Source organism: Brachyistius frenatus, unplaced genomic scaffold (genome assembly GCF_029030835.1).
Source record: "Brachyistius frenatus isolate BFR_SWC_R1_liver_20210118 unplaced genomic scaffold, ASM2903083v1 Contig_15, whole genome shotgun sequence".
Classification (NCBI taxonomy): Eukaryota; Metazoa; Chordata; class Actinopteri; family Embiotocidae; genus Brachyistius; species Brachyistius frenatus.
The window spans coordinates 2,346,811-2,365,643 of record NW_027210614.1 but is presented as its reverse complement, the minus strand read 5'-3'; the positions used below and the strand labels follow the sequence as shown (position 1 = coordinate 2,365,643).

General features: G+C 39.9%; 3 protein-coding genes across 4 annotated transcripts; 1 reads left to right on the top strand and 2 right to left on the bottom strand.

The window, feature by feature from the left end:
* Positions 1-1,777: 1,777 nt before the first annotated feature.
* Positions 1,778-6,620, bottom strand: gas8 (growth arrest-specific 8). Its single transcript, XM_069693378.1, has 11 exons — positions 6,513-6,620; positions 6,225-6,320; positions 5,542-5,739; positions 4,978-5,178; positions 4,826-4,880; positions 4,534-4,736; positions 3,624-3,779; positions 3,375-3,455; positions 3,036-3,245; positions 2,251-2,316; positions 1,778-2,170 (listed from the first exon to the last, which is right to left on the bottom strand). Exons 1-11 carry the CDS (start codon positions 6,513-6,515, stop codon positions 2,057-2,059), a joined length of 1,383 nt encoding a protein of 460 aa, XP_069549479.1. The 5' UTR covers positions 6,516-6,620; the 3' UTR covers positions 1,778-2,056.
* Positions 6,621-7,498: 878 nt separating this feature from the next.
* On the bottom strand, positions 7,499-13,600 carry LOC138617982 (transcription factor E2F5-like). 2 transcript variants are annotated; one of them, XM_069693377.1, is made up of 10 exons: positions 13,447-13,600; positions 12,824-12,991; positions 11,531-11,640; positions 11,272-11,427; positions 10,768-10,811; positions 10,211-10,275; positions 9,796-10,111; positions 9,294-9,341; positions 7,739-7,783; positions 7,499-7,645 (listed from the first exon to the last, which is right to left on the bottom strand). In XM_069693377.1, exons 2-10 carry the CDS (start codon positions 12,980-12,982, stop codon positions 7,530-7,532), a joined length of 1,059 nt encoding a protein of 352 aa, XP_069549478.1. In that variant the 5' UTR covers positions 12,983-12,991; positions 13,447-13,600; the 3' UTR covers positions 7,499-7,529. The 2 variants fall into 2 exon arrangements, 1 of the variants encoding a protein (XP_069549478.1); XR_011310693.1 differs by lacking the exon at positions 7,499-7,645 and having other exon boundaries at positions 9,294-9,528.
* A 504-nt stretch (positions 13,601-14,104) lies between these two features.
* On the top strand, positions 14,105-18,565 carry LOC138618081 (lysosomal protective protein). Its single transcript, XM_069693579.1, has 11 exons — positions 14,105-14,418; positions 14,676-14,787; positions 14,874-15,011; positions 15,124-15,282; positions 15,399-15,490; positions 15,816-15,900; positions 15,991-16,143; positions 16,234-16,379; positions 17,625-17,787; positions 17,898-17,987; positions 18,072-18,565. The coding sequence occupies exons 1-11, from the start codon at positions 14,249-14,251 to the stop codon at positions 18,153-18,155; spliced, it is 1,392 nt and encodes a 463-aa protein (XP_069549680.1). The 5' UTR covers positions 14,105-14,248; the 3' UTR covers positions 18,156-18,565.
* Positions 18,566-18,833: the final 268 nt, after the last annotated feature.

Genomic DNA, 18,833 nt, shown 5'->3' with positions numbered 1-18,833 from the left:
TCATACTAATGGTCTAAAACAGCATCACTTGCTACACATATTTTTAAAACTATATTATTAAAACATGGATATATTAGCTGCTGTGGAGAGTTGGGAAATCATGCGTGAAAACAGCTAATGCTCTCCCCTCAGTGTAATCTGCCCCAGCTTGATGGAGAGAAGAAAGCTTTGTGGATGCTGAGGTTGTTGCTGTGAGCCTCATTTTCAGAGCACCATGTGGGCTCCACCCTTCTGTCCCCCCTGCAGTTGTCTCTTACAACAGGGAGCCAAGCGCAAACACTTTCTGTCTTGATGATTCATCCCGGAACTCAAATGCCAAGCGTCTCAAACTGATTTTGTTAGTCAGTAGCTGCAGGTTTCCAGATTTGTTAAGCTATGTTTTGATGTAGTAGATAAGTGTCTCCACGAGAAAGACTCCGGCATGGCCTGTGTTGATTGTGATCGAGTATTTGTGTGGGGAATACTGTCTGACCACACAAACAAACAAAAAACAAGCAAATAAAATCATAATCTGAAAAATGGATCATCTCGGCATGCAAACACTGTAAAGCAAATATTTGATACCTGCAGATATTATGAAAAACAGAAAATGCTGTATGAAAGCCATTCATGAAATAGAGTATGTGAAATGACACAAATAACTTGAATTCTCTCTGTGTGACAAGAATCGGAGGCGATACCGAGGGGATACCAAAGGATAGCTAGGCGTGTGAGTCATGTTGTTTAGGTGGACAGGAGGCCCATGAGCAAATGCCCCCTTATGAAATGACTCCTATGTAATATTCCTTGTTGATCAAGTCACAAAGTTGAATCAAACCTGGCCATGCTTTCTATTCTTGCCCATTTTCTGCACCACAAAACAGCTGCACGTTGCATATTTATCTGTGCATTAGATTTAATTGGTTTACAAATAAGAAGTGCTTCCCTTTGACAGGTCCCATTATATTTGGCCCATGTCCAATATGTAGATGTGCTTTGGCAGGAAAAATTGCAAAAGCTTAGACAGACTTTCTTATATATGGTAAATACAAAAAAGTAGGTTCATGAGAAAATGAGACAAACTATCTCACAATTTCTTTCCACATGTCAGAATTGTTGTAGTGTAGTGTTGGTTTTGTCTTTTAAGTTTCAGACTGTTGTTAATCAACCTCAGTGAGGGGAAGTTAGACTTTGAACAAACAGTAATACAGTACTGTGTGTGGAGAGTGACACCTGTTGCCCAGTAATTGAAATAAAACATTTGAGAAACACTCCCACAGAAAAAAATCAAATCAAGTATAGGTTAAAACAAGCAGAATAAACAATTACCAGCGTACATTGTTTAAACCACCTCCTCAGGACACCTCTGCACTGAAGATGAGCTAAATCTGACTTTCCGAAATTACTGCAAATGACGATGTATTGATTACAGACCGCATCACAGCAGCTCAAACTTTCAAGTTGTTGAAGTTCAGCTCCTTTGTCGTTCTGCATTTCACAACAGTTGAGTTTGAAAGGGATGAACTCAAATCTTCACACAAAGCAAAAGTAACGACATGTTTGGCCCAAATTGAATTAAACCCAGAACCAGCATTTTTGACGACTGATTCCATCTCATGCCTTAGATATTGAAACAAATCTGTAAAACCAGCACGCAAAAGGACCCGTTATGAGGTGAACTGGTCCTGTAAAGCCACTGTACCGGTTTAGCAGATTATCACCACCTGCCATCTCAACTTTGGACTCAGATGGAATTTATTTAGTTCTAGTTAAGCTTCTTTTAAATCACACACAAATACATAATCAATTACAGATGTATTCATTATATTAGCTCCAGTATAAGTTTTAGAAATCTATTGACAGACACACAGAAAAACAAGGATACATTTAATCTCTGTGAACTATTAGACAAAACAAAAAAATAAGCAATAAAAACATTTAAATGAACTACTACAAACCAGTTCATAGCTGAAATAACACATTTTGTTAGCAGCTACAGAATGCAGTTCTTAGGTTTTATGATTGGTCTATCGAGTTTTGGGGGCAAAATAATGAGCCTAAAAAGGTAATATTCACTTTATAAACTCTTTCCTCCAACTTTTCTACCTCTGCAGTTACTGCTCTCTGCCTTCAGAGGGCGGAGTGGAGACAGAACTTTGGTTTGCCTGATGATCAGCAAATTCCTGTGGGCCTGCAGAGTGCATATTTGTTTCATTGACGTATGAATATCACAGCAGAAATAAACAAATGTTTGTCACAAGAACTACTAACCTTGGAAATCGCATTTATTTTGTACTGCAGGTTCTTGATGGCAGTATTTTTGGAGGCAAGATTTTCCTGAAAAAAAAAAATAATTCTTGCAACTTACAAAATACTTAAAACAATATATAAATAACATCAGTGATTAAAAGTGTAAAAGAAATGCTGACAGAACAACACTGTGCCACTTTTTTTTCTCCAAGTTATAAAATAAAATGGTCACAGTTCTCTGATGATCAGGTTGAAATTCCTTTACATATTTTAAGTGCTTGAAGATCTGATCATCTCTAAAATGTACGTCATGCAAGAGAGCCAATGAAAACAAATGTACTAGTCAAAGTTGATTGATTCAGGATATGAACTTGAAGTCTTCGAACTTGATCCGCTACCGTTTCCCTCGTTAAAATTTAACGAGCATTATAAGTCAATCAAACTCAATACTTCCTGTTCCTGTTTCAAATTAAGAGGCACTTTAGTGCAGAAACCGTTCTTTTCTTAACAAGGCTTTTATTGTGAAACATTTCAAGCAACGTGTTGTTACTGAAATCAATCACACTTTAGATGAGTAATCAAGAATAACCGAGGAAAATAGTACATCTGTATTGTTGACTTTATTTAATTCAAGCGATGGAAAATATGCGTTACTGACTATATGATATAAACTTGCCACCATAGCAACAGTGGTTACACAACCTTAGACTCTGTGTGTGCTTGTGCGAGTCACAGGTGCGTCCTGGTACTTCAACAAATAGGTACAAGGGTGTGAATGACGACCAAGGGGGGAAACACAATAGTACCTCAATTTCGTTTGTGATACCACTGATGGCAGTTTGGTCCATGTTAGAAACCGAAAGCACAGCGTTGATCTGAGCCTCCGTCTTCTCCAGGCTGTCGATCAGGGCCTGCAGCTTCCCTTCCAGCGGCGTGATCTCCACATCCGCCTTATACGGCTCCTTCCCAACATGCTCTATGACTGTGTTTTTCAGTTCATCCCTTTCCTGCTGCAGCTGTGTGACATGTGCAGACACACAAACATTAATATCAATATTTGAAGTCTTATTCTCCCATTTGAGATGAACATGAACCAAACTAACATTTCAGCATCATGACACCTATAACTTCATTTTTGTATTTACCTTATTGAATTTCTGTTCCAGTACCTCGCAATCCCTCCTCAGATCTTTCAGCTCCTTCTCTTTTATAATTCCACTGGTATCCTGTAAAAAAAAACCACAATGTAACAAATTACACCTGTAAGGAAAACAAGTGTTCACCACATAAGACACACCGATGAAGAAACCGGAGGTAACAAATAAAAGTCTTCAAGTTGTAACAGTAAATTTAATTTAAACAAAACAAATCACAAATACAGACACCAACATAACCTTTCTCTCCGAGTTGTATTTAAGTTTCTTCTCGAGTTCCGTGTTTTTTATGGAGGCTTTTAAGATGAGCTCAGTGAGACGTTTGTTATCCTCCGAAATCCAGAACAGTTCTTTTAGGCTTTTCTTCTGTTTCTTCTTAATGTTAGAAGTCTCTGTCTTGAAAAAGCAAATGAAAGCACACCATGTGAAAGAAAAAAAAGCACGAGTTTGACAACCGAAAAGTTTCATACAACTTTGATTAATTTATCAAAGAAGATCTCAAACATGATTGGCTCATTTGGATCTGAAAGGGTGTTGTATATTTTGTTATTTCAAATAGGATATAGAAATGATTATCAATCAAAAGCAATTGAAAGGTGCGATATGTAAGAATTAAGCCTCGTTTTGTAATACGACTAAGTACGTTGAGAGGTGACAGTGAGTTACTGTGGCATCCAGTCTGCTCCTTTCTCTGCTCTGGGTTCCAGACGTTTGATTGAATTTTGCAGGCTGCAGCTCTGCAGATAGCGCTGACACAGAGATCCTCCAGCAGTGGAAAAAAGTTAACTTTGGTTTTGCTTCAGTCATCGGTTTGTTTACTTTTTCATTCATCAAAACAACATGTTAGAATAATTCCCTCCTTTCTTCCTCTGATGCTGAACTGAGAGCAGAGTGGACGCTACAGTGACTCTGGCTTGTTGAGGTGCGAGGCGGTATTATGAAACGGCACAGAGCCAGCTGCTTAGCATACTAACTTCAGTCGACGTTCCTGTAACACAATACATCGATGTCTTTGACATGAACGGTGATGTGAATTTTCCCCATTTTGTAGATTCAATATTTGTATCATTTAATAGTCAAAAATGAACAAAAGACTCATCAGAAAATAAGCTGCATGTGAAATGTGGATGCTGAGTGTGTCCACTTTTACCTTGAGCTCTATCGACCGTTTTGAATCGTTCTTCATGGCAGAAATAAACGTCTTCGCTTCACTGAAAATTTTCTTGTGGTCTTCTTTCAGATTGCTGATGTGGCTGGTCCACTGATGTTCCATCTCACTGGCTGCACTTTTTCTCACGTTGTCCAGCTCTCGTCGCAGCAACTCAATCGATTTCTTATTCTGGGCAACAACTTCTACTCAAAAACAGACACAAAACTACGTCTGACGTTCAGTTTTTGACGGCATGAGGTGTTGAATTCAACTGAAAATGAGAGTTATTTACCTATGCATTCCTTCTCGTAGTTTTTCCTTGTTTCATCCATTTCCTCCTCGTGTTTCTGTTGAGATAACAACCAAGATACTGTTTGTAGCGTCGATGCTTATGTTTCGAAGTATATCAGGGGTAAAGAGAAAAACGTGGTGTGTGCTACAGACCATTTCAAGTTCCTTGATGAAGCTTTCATCGTCAAACTCTGCCATGTCTACCAGGATGCCCTTCATTTTCTTCTGAAACTTTGTCTCCAAGCGCTCCTGCTCTTTGCTTATCACTTCAGTGCAGACCACATGTTCTGCCTCCAGCTCGGCCAGGGTGTTCTGGTGTTCACACAGCAGGTGCTTCATCTTCTGCCTGTACACCTAGCGAGGGGGAAAAACAATTGAATATGTCCAATATAAAATTATTCCAGCTCTCAAAAATGTCTGTGAATAATCTTTGCTGGACAAAAGTCGGGTGAGTATTCATACGAAGGCCCAATTCATTCCTAAATGATCACAGAGCATTGCAAAATCCAGCCTGTCAAGCAACATACTAAGAATAGCAAAGTTGTGACCTCCAAATTCAGTCAAAAAAGGTACCATCTACTGACTTTAGTTCCCGAGCCTTTTACAACGTAGAACGGAGGGCCTTTCTACCTGTTCTGTAATATTGTCTTAAATTACAGACTCGGGGAAATCCAGCCTCTGAATGTCAGCTCCAGTATATCTGCGTGTTAACCTTACCCTGATCTGTACTCGGTGGCGTCCATCATCCTCTTCTATGTCCTTGTTCAAGTTCTCTAGTTCGGCCTTGAGCTGCTCTAATTTAATGTCTGTGATTTCTCGATAGTCGTTGATCTTGTCCCTCTCGAGCTGAAAGTAGTTTCTCTCCTCTCTTTCTCTATCCAGCTCCTCTCTGAGGCACACAATGTGTTCTTCCAGCTGAAATCAAAGAAATATATTGTAATGTGGGCAAAGCTTAGCCAGACAACGTGCATGTCCAGCAGCTTTTATGTACTGCAACAACCGAGTGCTGTCGCTTCGTGGTTTGTTTAAAGTCTGTTGAGTTTATATACTGTTCACAGAGGGCTCAGATAAAAGAAAACTTGACCCATATTTGGAACTTGGAGTCACGATATCTCACTCTCAATCTCACTCATTTTCATTGTTAAACCAGTCTCTTGTGGGTCATCCAACTGTTTGGAAGTGCAATACCTCCTATTTAAGAAGGATTTTTTTTCATGCAGGACATTCACTTGTTATAGAATATTTACATATATTGCTGTTTTGGTATTTTAAAAGAATCTGAATACTTTTTCCACCTCTGCAGATCACTTTGAGCAGGAAACATTTCTGCCCTACAGGCATTAAACAAGACAAGCATTGCTTCACGCATTTCCACACACAGACCACACGTCCGCTCCGACCTGCTCTTTGCTCATCTCTTCCTTGGTGAGGCCGTCTATAAGTATGGGCGTCTTGGGTTTTGCGGGCTTTTTACCTGGGCCCTTCTTTTTTGGTGGCTGTAAAAAATAAAAATAAATTAAAAATAAATTTAAAAAAAGTCAACATAACATTGGAGGTTAAAATTGCATCCTACATGACAATCATGCCTGTTCGTTGTGTGTGTGTGTGTGTGTGTGTGGGGGGGGGGGGGGGGTAACAGCGATAATAAAAGTAGCAGCAACGGCAGGCAGCCGAATCGTTTTACTCACCATGGTGTCTGCTGGGCGGAGACGCGCTCAAAGTTTGGGTCGCCGTGAGATCGTTTATTTTGAAACAGTGAGACAAAGACAAATCTTTGCGCCGGAAACTGTATCAGGCCTGCTTTCAAACACGCGTTGCCATAGCAACGTCGGCACAAGGCCCAACCAGGAGTGGGCGGGTTCTACAAACAAAGTGACCAATCAGACTCCACAAGGGAGCCGCTTCGAGAAGAGTGATCCGGAGCCAGCAGGCGCATTTCCTCAAGTGCCCGACTGACTTTGTAAAGTGGGAAGTTCCAAGAACTTCATACCACAAAATGTTTGTGTTATTAATTTACTTTACACGGTTTTTAAGTATGATTTACAGGTTTATCTATTGATTTCATTTCCCAAATCTTTAACAACGCAGAATGGACAGCCTTTCTCCCTGTTCAGTCATATTCTGGCTTCAAATACAGATACAAATACAGAAATAGTCTGATTTTCAATTTAAAAGAAACCTTACTAGGTTATTAAAATATGGATGTTGGATTCTAACAACATCCATATTGTTAGAATAAACGATTATGGATGTCAATTGCTTTTGTCAGTTTCAAGTTATTTAAGAAAAGAAATCAGGGTGAAAAGAGCATGTACAGCATCACAGAGCTGCGAGCAGAGTTGTACACTCATAAACCTGTTATGCAACAGCTTCAGTGGCACATATATGTTGACTTTATTTTCAAATCAACAGAGAAAATAGTTCTACAAAGTTTCAGAAAGTGTTATGTGAGAGACCAGAATTTAAACTCATGCATATTGTAATCTAATCCAGTACATCAGCCCTGCAAACACTGAACCGTTATTATTGCTGACACTGTCAGAGGTCAGATGAGGTTTTAGTTTGTCATGTTATATTAGTTTTCTTCACAGTATCTAAATGAAGACACAATATTTGAAATAATTATTTTATTTTTTTAAACAAATAACTACTTAAAACAGACATCAGACAAAAATCCAGTTTTAGAGTAATGCAGGAGTTCATGGTCAAACATTGAGCACAGGGATGTCAAAAAGGTCAGAGATGCCTTCACTCTCATCCAGAGTATAGATATATTCATGCTGAGATGGGGGTGGAGATAGACGGAGAAGTGGAGAAAACACTGAGGAGAAGAAGAAGTAAACATGTATTTAATACTAATATAAATATATGATAAATATGATATAACTGAAGTCAGAAAATAAAGTGCACTTACCTTCAGAGGTGATAAGCTTTGTGATGAGATCTGCATTCAATTTTTCTACAAAAATCAGGGAAGACATAGTTAATCATACATTAGTAAACATTCAGATACACTAAATTTAACCTGGTAAAGTTGTTTGATAATGACTTGGCAAAAATAAAGTTGCAAACGATGCAACCAATCTAAACGCCTTGTGATTTGTTCAATGTTCTGTAACTATAAAAGTTCCTTCATCCACTGGTATAGATCAGACCGGCACTTCGTCATCCCCCCTCCTTCTGGGGGAAAACATTGACATTGTGTTGCATTGACAGCAAAAGAAAATTGGAAGAAGTTCACACTTTTCGACTTTTGATCCTGTGGTTTACTGTGGATTGGTTTTGTAACGCTATTTTACATTGAAGTCGACAGAGAGTCGTTTGTTTTCCCCCGAAAGGGGGCGGGGATGTTTCTGATCCATACATTTGCATGTCACAGACCGTACAGGAGATTTCCCAGAGCAGATGTTTCCACTACAACGCATTTGTTTTTTCAGGTTGAACGTCTCTGAAAGATGTTTGTCAGAAGTTGTGCGGTCTGAGACACGAGGCACCGGAGTGACCGGATGTTACGTTCCCTTCCTGTACTTGTTTCACATGTGAAACTCAAAAGAACTGGATTATGTCCTCTCTCGTCGTACCACAGTCGATGCAAGCAGCGACTGAGGGTGACGTCATCGATCGGTTCTCAAGTCTCGTATTTGGATGAGCTGGCGAGGAGCGAGGTAGATCTGACTCAGTCTGATTGGGAACCGGAGGACACTGCACCTCCCCCCACCCCCCAATAAAAGGCTTCATCTCCCACACTCTTTCAGTTTTCCTCATGTCTCCTGAAACATCACTGTCAGTGACTACTTTTAGGTGTTTGCTCAGCTTGAGAAATCTGTCACACTTGATGATGTTGCTAGTGGCAGGGCTTTGTAAAGCATTGGACCAGAACATCTGAAAAAAATCTTGGCAGGCCTTTGTAAAGCATTGGACCAGAACATCTGAACATCTGAAAAAACATCTGAAAAAATTCTTTTAAAAAAAAATGGAAAAAAAAATCCCATCTTCTGAGGACTTGAGAGAGCTGTAAGATTGGTAAAGTCTGTGTCGGCTCCTCGTGGTCCGGTGGATGCCAATGTTTCCTTACCTTCACTTTGCATTAACGATTATAAAGTCTCGTTGTCCTCAGAGATGTACTGTCTAATTAGCACTGTCCCAGCTGGTTATTATTACTCAAATGTGTCAAATTTGCTTGCCATAAGTTTTAATTATGAAATCTGATGAGAGTTTGAACCTTTTCCACTTCCATCTTGGTGTCAGTTCTAAAATAATTTAACAGACAATCCACTGTGTTGTTTTTACACTGGTTAGTGTATTGTGCTTTTGCTAGCAGTGTCCACTAATGAGGCCAACAGGCCTAAGTTAAGCAGTAACCTCAAGTATAAAGGTGCAGCATACCCAAAGTATAACATTAGTGTATGCAGGCGCAGTGACACAGAATTCAATTAACAAATAATTCAGAGACAACCAACGGGCACTACCTTTGGGCAGGTCTTTTTGGTCCTGCTGTTCCTCCGATAAGTCTGGCACTAGAAAAAAGGTTGTTTTAAAAATCAATGTAAAAGCCTCAAACACCAAAAGAAACACGTGTAAGATGTAAAAAAAATTATTGTGTAAGTATGCAAGAACCACCTACAACTGAAATATGGCTGACAAACTGTTCTCATCGGCTCGACGTCTGTGTTATTTCCTTCTGAGCTCAGACAAGGAGCCCTTCTGATTTAACATCAGTGTTAAGAAAATACAAAAAATTAAATTCAACATTAAATCCCCTTTTTGATTTCATAAATTATTTACCATGTGGTCAGTATAAGTCACCATTATGACATCAGTTTATGACATTTTTGCAGAGGAAGAAGTTAAAGGCAAAGTCATACTCTCTCCAATCTAGACTTTGGATCAGTACCGTAAGAGCTCAGGTTCATAAAACCGAGTGTGAGATTTCTCCTTCAGTGGAATACCAACAAAAAATAACATACTCACATTCAGATTCATCAGTTCTGTTGGGTTGAGGCTTTATAAATGATGATGCGTGAAGTGGCTGAGTGTCCTTCATGGCCGCCCATTTAGATTTAGTGTTATGTTTGGTGTTAGCTGAAGCCTGAGAAGGTCCATTACTGCTTTGTTTCTCATCTGAAGAAGACATGGCTGACTTGGCGCGCTGTAACATTTCTTCAGGCGGTGGGACTGGAAGTACGACAGGAACAGAGCTGGCAGAGTGTTTGTTAAGAAGTATGACATCTATGGGTCCTTTGGTGCTTTTCAGATAGATCTGGTACTTTGCTGGGCTGTTCTGGACCTGGAAGGAGATGTGCGCACACACTAATTCATCCCATCTGAATTTCAGGAATTTCAAGAAAGAGGAAACTACAGCAAGTTACAATAATGCAGAGCTTACAGCTTTGGGAATGGGAACATCTAGCTCCGTGCCATGTGGCGCTCGTACTGCCAGAAGTGTGTGGCCTGAGGAGGAATGAGATAGTGAAAATTCAAAAGACAATCATTTTATTTGGTCTTCATACGTTTTAAATTGAAAGAAAAAAAAACGACAGTGTCAGCTGTGATATTTGTTCATCTGTTTTGATATAAGTTCAACTAGGAAAATATACCGCATTTCTTAATACTGCACCTAGAAAAGTCGATATTCCAATGATTTCACACGTTTTGGTTTTCATTTACATTTTAAAAAGATAGAATACTGTTGTTGTTGTTTTTTAACTGGAATCTCTGATTTATCAAGCTGGCAAATGTAGGGAGGACATTAACTTCATTTATTTATGTCTATGTTCATTCAAAAGCAGATGTGTCTCAACTGACTGAAAGGAAATGTGCCCACACAAGAAGGGAAATAGCTCTTTCTTCATGCCGCCTCTGTTTCAACCATGGCAAAAATATACTGATAGAAAAATTAACAAATGCGAAGTCGTTAAAAGACATAGAGTGATTTTATGTTACCTGTGTAGCGGTTGCAGAGATCGTCATAATTCACGTAAGTCAGAGTTGATCTGAGTTAAGGTTCAACTTGATATATTGTACTCGGTAGATGAAAGACATCGAGGATTGCTGCATGTATTTCTCTAGAATTGCCAACAAAAAAATTATTATTCTTTATCTAAACTTGAAAAATCATTGAGGGCTGGCCCTAACTCACAATTATGTCAAATAACAGTTTTTAAAAACCACCAATTAAAACAAGTATATAAATGCAGTTAATTTAAATACAAGACAGAAATACAATACAGGGCAGAGAAACTGAAAGTGTGCATCTTCCACAATGAATACAAAGGCAGTGTTTGTGTCATGAAATCACGTTCAATGTTGCCCAATATCATTAAATTAAAACATTACCAATAATCACATTTATTCCTGCATTCTTTGCGGAGGTTTTGCTAATAAAAGTACATCGGGTAGAATCACTGACAAACGGTGGAAACCAAAGTGTGATATGAAAAAGGATATTGGTTGCAGTCCTCCGTCGTGTTCCTGATGCTCTGCTCCACCCACAGTTTCTGCTGCTCTAAAACAAATTCCTGGTGCTCCAAGTCCTCCAGCTCACCCTTTAACTCCGTCACTCTGCTGACTAACTCCTGTGTATTTTCTCCTGAGATTGGACCCCTTATTTAGAGAAGACATATGCATTAAACTGTGTTGTTGGAGGTGGTTTGCTTTACACATCCTAACACACATGCATGCACACAAGGCAGGGGTTAACACTCACCTCCACTTTACCATGCTCTTGGATATTTTCATAATCAGACCAATGCCCTCCATCACATTTGTGATGTCGTAGATTCGTCTTTTTTGTCCAACAGCCAGGATCCTAACAGCCTGATGGAACACAAGAAGCTCTTGATCAACCACAAGACCCCTGAGCCTCATCGAGTGACGATATTGTGTTACGCAAGTGCCATTGCAGTCCATGGTCTGAGTGTCCCAGGGTATCAGCTAGCTGACTGTACTAAAACATTCAGAGAACACTTACTGATGATTACGGCCACAAATAACTATTTTCACTATTATTTCCTCCATTAATCAATTAACTGTTTGTTCTTTAAAATGTCAGAAAAATGGCAACTGGTGCGTCCCAAAGCTGAAGGTGGAGCCTGAAATGTCTTGTTTTTCCACAACCAAAAACATATTTAGTTTATTATCATTCCTATAAAGGAATCAGAAAATATTCACATTGGAAGAGCAAGAATCATAGAATTTTTTTTAAATGGCTTTGAAAGAATATGACTCAAAACTATTTAGCGGTTATCAAAATAGTTAACTAACTGAGAATGTGAATAGATTACTTCTAATCTAAATTGCAGATTACTTAATTTGTTGCAGTTGCATATTTGTTAACGGTCCAAATCAGCTTTTTAAAAAAAAAGCATTTAAGCACTTAAACTATTGCAATGAACACACTGTTGTTTGTTTAAGGAGGGATGAATTACAATTTTGACAACATCAAGCTTTTGTTTCTATCGCCATAACACTGACGGGTAAAGTATTAAGTATAAAATGGCAGCCCAGCAAGAAGTCCTCCCTTCGATGACATCATAATGTTCAGTTGTTGTTTTATCTGACTGAGAGATGTGTTAATTCGTTTCAATGGTCATTTTGTAATTTGTGGTGTTGTTGTACTGCACTGAGTTGTATTCCTTTGTCAAATGTGTCAATCCAATGTATTTAAATGGCAGGACCAAAGCATTGGGAATATCTCTCAATATAACCCAGTGTAGTTTAACAGCACCCCAAATTACAGTCTCTAAAATGAGCATTAAAAAAAAATAAAGAAAATAAATCAAGACCTCTCTCTATAAACCAGAATATCAATGAAACATTATAATCCTCATGAAAGGAGGATTTGTTGCTTGTTTTTTGTATTTATTCTTAATCCATCAACTGGGAGTTTTTTTTTTATTATTATTATTGTATAGTAGTGTGCATTCGATGTAAATAAAGTAACTCAAACATGTGCTCAGCGTTTGTTGCTGTGCGTGCTTGATGATCTGAGCTCACTTACTTCTCTGAGGTCCACCACACCGTTCTCAGCTTCTTGTAGTAAACTGACAAACCCCCGGGTGATCACGTGCAGGCTCCTCATGCTCCTCTGGTATTTTGGGATTTGGTGTAGCATGGCGGTCTGCTCGTCTTCACTTTGTGGGCTATCTTCAGGATCCATGCTGCCGGGCTGGGAAAGAAAACAAATCAACCCGCGAGCCTCCACTGCGCTTTGAATCAGCAGCACGAGCCCGCCTCACACGACCGGAGGTTCGCCTTCGAAATAAAATACGATCCGCGTGTCCTTTTTTTTTTTTTTAGTACTTTTGTGAAGGTTTGAACACGTGTTGTAAAACCACAAAAAGTTTATGAAGACGACAACATGAAGGACTTCTTTAACTCGACGTCCCTCTCTATTAAGTGATCACTGGTGCAAGTTTATGATGAAAAGCTTGTAACGGAAACACTTCAGTTTTGTTTGGTTTTCTTTTCTTTCTAAAGTGGCTGATGTTTGAGTTCATTATTTAGAAAACTTTATATTCCAACTTTTTGCAGGTCGAAAAAGCACAAGCACACTCACACAAACAGACTGCTTGCATGACCTCGGCGAAGAGGACGAAAACCGTGAAGACGAATCGTTTTTACCTCGATCACCGTCGGGAGCAGCAGTGTTGCCGGTGAAGAGCTGACGTCAGCAGCCCCGGCGACGACACACGCTTTATGGAAGTTTTGGCGGACCGGTAAATTTATCTACCGTTTAAAGTCAATGTAAAGCCAATGTTTACAGTACTTCACCAACTCCACTGATAGTCCATCCTCACACTGTTACGGTACAGGGCGCGGATTTTTTTCTTCTTCCCGGTAGCAGTATATACCTCCCTTCAAAATAAAAGCCTGAACGTTCAACCGACCACAATAAAATACAATCTCGTTTAAACGGCAACTATTTATTCGTTACGTATTCCATCGACGTTAAACCACAAAAAAATAAATAATGTAGTAACGTGAAAAAAACTGACATTGTTGCAACTATGACCTTTTCTGGACATTAACCTAAGAGGGATGGGAGGAAGGGGTATTTTAACACTATAGTAGTAAAATAATAATAATAAAAAAAATTTTTTAAACTAAGCACATTGTGAGACAAAAATGAATGTTTTAAAATGATCGGATGGTCCACTTGTCTACCACACAGTGTACTAAAAGTGAACAAAGTCCACTCGTCCACATAAGCGATTGTTTAGGACGTCCATGTAAAAATCAGGCGCTTGTCACGTGACCCAGAGCAGCAGTCACATGATGTTCTGGTTGGTCCTGTTCACTTTGAGCTGCGGTTGAGGGAAACCGTAGAGGAAGTAAATATTACAAAGAAACACTGTCCTCGCCCTAACTTGATGAGGCGGCTTCAGTTGTTTGTTTTTTTTGTCAGACGTGAGTGAACTCAGCGATGGTCGTCGGTGGGTTCCTGCTGTGCCTGCTGGCCGCGTTTCAGCTCGGCTCGCGGGCTCAGTATGCACCCGATGAGGTCACTCACCTGCCAGGTATGGCGTTCAAACCGAACTATCGACAGTGGTCGGGATACCTCCAGGCACGGCCGGGAAAGTTTCTCCATTACTGGTAAGAAACAGTAAGTGACTGGCAGTGGACTTCCTCTCCGATATGGCTGTAGATCAGTTTGGCTCTTGTTAGACTACGAGAACAATGCTTATGTAAAATTGTAATGTGATTACAAGAACGGATCCTTCCCACCATTGTTTATACTGCTGGACGTGCACATGTTTGAGTGCCGTGGTTGATTCCTAAAGAAGCTAAAATAATTGTCTCCATTTGACTCTTCAATATCGATGGCGTCATCGCTGGTCCTCTTCCTGCAGGTTTGTAACTTCTCAGAGGGACCCAGTCAAAGACCCTGTCGTGCTCTGGTTGAATGGAGGCCCCGGCTGCAGCTCGCTGGATGGTTTCCTTTCAGAGAATGGACCATTTCATGTGAGCATCATCACTGTGTGCATCACTACAGCTGTACACTGATTTGAAGTGACTCTGAATATGAAAGTGTTGACTTTGCTTTTCAGGTAAATGATAACGGGGCCACACTGTACAAGAACACGTTCAGCTGGAACAAGTTCGCCAATATGCTGTATCTGGAATCTCCTGCAGGAGTGGGTTATTCCTATTCTGACGACCAAAAATATGCAACTGATGATGACAAGGTGAGCTCAGTCTGTTAAATGAAGAACAACACACTTTGCAAAACAAATACGAGCTTAGAGGCAGCTGGAGACTACAGTGGATAATAAACCGTGTGACGGGTTCCTCTCGTAGGTCGCTGATGATAATTACAAAGCCCTGCAGAGTTTCTTTGCCAAGTTTCCAAATTTCACTCAGAATGAGTTCTTCATCTTTGGAGAGAGTTATGGTGGAATTTACGTACCGACACTCAGCCTGCGTGTGGCCACAGGAAATACCCAAATCAACTTCAAGGTGAAGTGCTCCATGTAAACTTGTCTTCAGCCTCATTTCCAGAATGTAGTTTTATGATGAACGTCATTCTTATTATTCATGCGTACTTCCTCACATGGTTTTTCACTTCTTTTCAGGGCTTTGCGGTGGGGAACGGCCTCAGCAGCTTTGCTCTCAATGACCAGTCTCTGATCTACTTTGGTTACTACCACGGCCTCTTTGGAGAAGAGTAAGTGGCTCTTGGTAGAGACTTGTTTGTTTTGCTATGAGGGACTTTGCACATAAAACAATGCCATGAAATACAAGTTGTCCCCTACAAAAAAAACATTAATAACCTCAGTGTGCAGCACCAAAAATGGGGTGCACACGGCTTTCTTTCCTGAATGCTAAATTATGAATATCAGAAATGATTTGCTGTGGTTTGTTTTTATTCTAAAACCAATCTAACCAACAGGTGGAGTGTCTCATTTTAATGACAGAAGTCATTTGTTTTCAGGTCTAGATATAAGAAGCACACAGCTGATGCAGGGATTGTTGTTCTGTTTTATGTGCAGTTTGTGGCGTGATCTGTTGATAAATTGCTGCAACAAGGGAAGCTGTAACTTTTACAACTCCAGCTCCGAGACCTGCAAGACGCTGGTACGTGTGCACTCTGTTACAGTATTCAGCTGGGAATCTCTGGTGCTACTAGATGACTCTTTCAAGTTTTACTTCCTCGTCTGCTTTCAGGTATATGAGGCCTTTGGTATTGTGTATAATAGTGGACTGAATGAGTATGCCCTTTATTTGGACTGCGAGGGGAACAGAAGATCCCACAGAGGCTATCAGAGGACCATGAGTCATCTGTTTAAGAACTCCAGGAAACAGCTCCACGCCCACAAGGTGACTGTTTCCCTCGCTGCCGGCCGACGCATCTGCGCTTTAGATTTCTCTTACCGTCCCGTATTAATGATAAAAAAATCTGAACTGAAGTTTTCAGCTCCGGCGTCGCCCTCCATGTCTGTGGGTGAAGTCCCTCCCTGCATCAACAGCACGGCTCAGATGAACTGGCTGAACAGAGGTGATGTGAGGAAAGCTTTGCACGTTCCAGATACACTGCCACCTTGGGACATCTGCAGGTATGTTACAACTAATAATCAATGCAGTCAGATGATTATGATGTCACTGATCATTACGCTGTGCCCCTGCAGTCTTCCCCCTTGGCTGTTTGCCTGAGGAAGACCGGCAGTTGGTCAAAACCTCACAATAGCAAGAGCGTAGGAATCCAAATCTTTTTTTTTTTTTTTTTTTACTTTTCTACAGTCACCTGTGCATACTAACTGAATGTAGCCCTTGTTTGTCTTAAATATACGGAGATTTAAGATTTAGATTGCTGAAACACATTTTCTTATCCTTTGCACCATGAATACATTTCATTACACCAAAAAAAAATGTTTCACACAAAATGGCAATCAGCCACATAGTAACAAGCAGGTTATATTTTCTATTATATATTTTTTGTATTTTATTTCAATATATTTATTACCCAATAAAAGGCCAAGTATGGAGATTCACATGGCATTATTGCTATTTTTAATAACTTAACTGTTTAACAACGGGGTTTTTTACCATTCAAAAAAATTACCTTTGAAGTATTTTTGCAGGCTGAATCCAAATATGTTTTCAGAACATATCCATTGCCCATAGTTTTCTTTGTTACAAATGTACATGGAAATTGATAAACTAATGAGGGAAAGTGGAGCGCCTCTGTGTTGGCAGACTACTGTTGGACACTAAAGAGGGATGTTCCTAATGCTGAGTACAGGTGAAAATCATACACCTGTACATTTAAGAAATGAGTTTGTGCATATTTGAAGTGTAACACCAGCCTTATTTATGGGTAACAAATATACACTGTCTCTTAAAAACTATGTCTGATAGAATGTCCAAAAACATGCACCTCAGGTCAGGTTACCTGGCGCCGCGCTAGTAGCAGCCTGTTGCAGCAGCTCCCCCCTGAGAGCCCCCCTGCTGTAGTGAAGAAATTTCCCCTCGGGGATTAATAAAGTGAAATAAAAAAATTTAAAAAAGAATGTCTGTTTATTCCAACAAGTGCTGTGTTTTACTCAGTTTTTTTATTTTATTTTTTTATTGAATTTTGAAATAATGTAATTGTTCACCTTGACACCTTGATATATAACTGCTGTTATAAACGAGTACAGAGGCTACACTGCTGTGGTCATCCATGAATGATTGATAGAAATGAGCCTGTTACAATCTTGAAATTGGAGCGGATATGAAACGGAGGCCTTTTCCCCTCTTGTGCGGTTTGGTTGGTGGTCTGTGACGTGTTTATCGATGCTGATGAACTGTCTTCGTTGCAGTGATGCTGTTGGGAATCAGTACACCGTCTTGTACTCGACAGTAAAGGAGGTGTATCTGAAGCTGCTCTCTCTCGGCCTGCGGGCACTCGTCTACAATGGAGACACCGACATGGCCTGCAACTTCCTGGGAGATCAGTGGTTTGTGGAAGACCTCGGCATGAAGGTAGCTTTATTTTGCACAACTTTTGATAAACTTAAGGTGGTTTTTTTGGTGTGGTTTTTTCAAGCTGCTACGATATAATCTGCTTTATTGTACTAAAATGTTCTTCTTAGGCAACCACTAAATACCAAACATGGATTCATGATGACCAGATTGCTGGGTTCTATCAACAGTTCGGAAACCTCACTTTTGTGACGGTCAAGGTAAGCCTTCATGTCTTTGAATGGCTGTCCTGTTTTTGGTTGGAGACGTGGTGCCATTAAACACGGCTTTCCTCTGTGTTTCAGGGTGCAGGTCACATGGTTCCTCAGTGGGCTCCAGGCCCAGCTCTCCAGATGTTTCAGTCTTTCATAACAAACTCCACCCACTGATGGAGTCTGTATTCTGTAATACACCTGCACTCATCACTTGTTAGATGGGACATTTTTCTCAGGGAAAATCATTTTAGAGGGAAAAAAAAAAAGTAACTGCTGGGGAAATAAGTTTTATTGTTTTTATCATTATGCCACTAAGTGCACTTCAGTCGGTTCAGAGTTTTTGGACCCTGACATATTTGGTGGAGGCTCTGCATCTTCACTGGCTGAACAGTGGGGCTGCTAACAATGTTTTTTTTAATCTGACCAGTTGTTTTTTTTAAGACTCGTCGATAAATCTAATGGATATGCTTTTAATTCTTCTAAAGATTATTTTTTTATTACCAGATTGATACAACAATTTTAAATAAATCACCACATCATCAGGAACATTTTAAACCTGAAAATCATTAAAGAATTCACCCTCATCCATTTCTGCTCCTTCTTCCAGCTCATCCGTCCTCGAACTCTTTTGCCTTCAGTCTTGTTTTAAGAATGTGAAATACATTTGCTCAGTTTGATAGAGTTTAACGGACAGTTTTGGAGATTATGTTCATCCCTAAAACTAGTTGTTGGTCAATGTTCGGCTGCTTTGTCCAAAAAAATTGGGGAACTAGGTACGTAAAAGGACCGTGCATCCTGCAGCATTCACGCGATATGAATGTGAAAAAGTCAGTATCTCAAGTTTGATTAAAA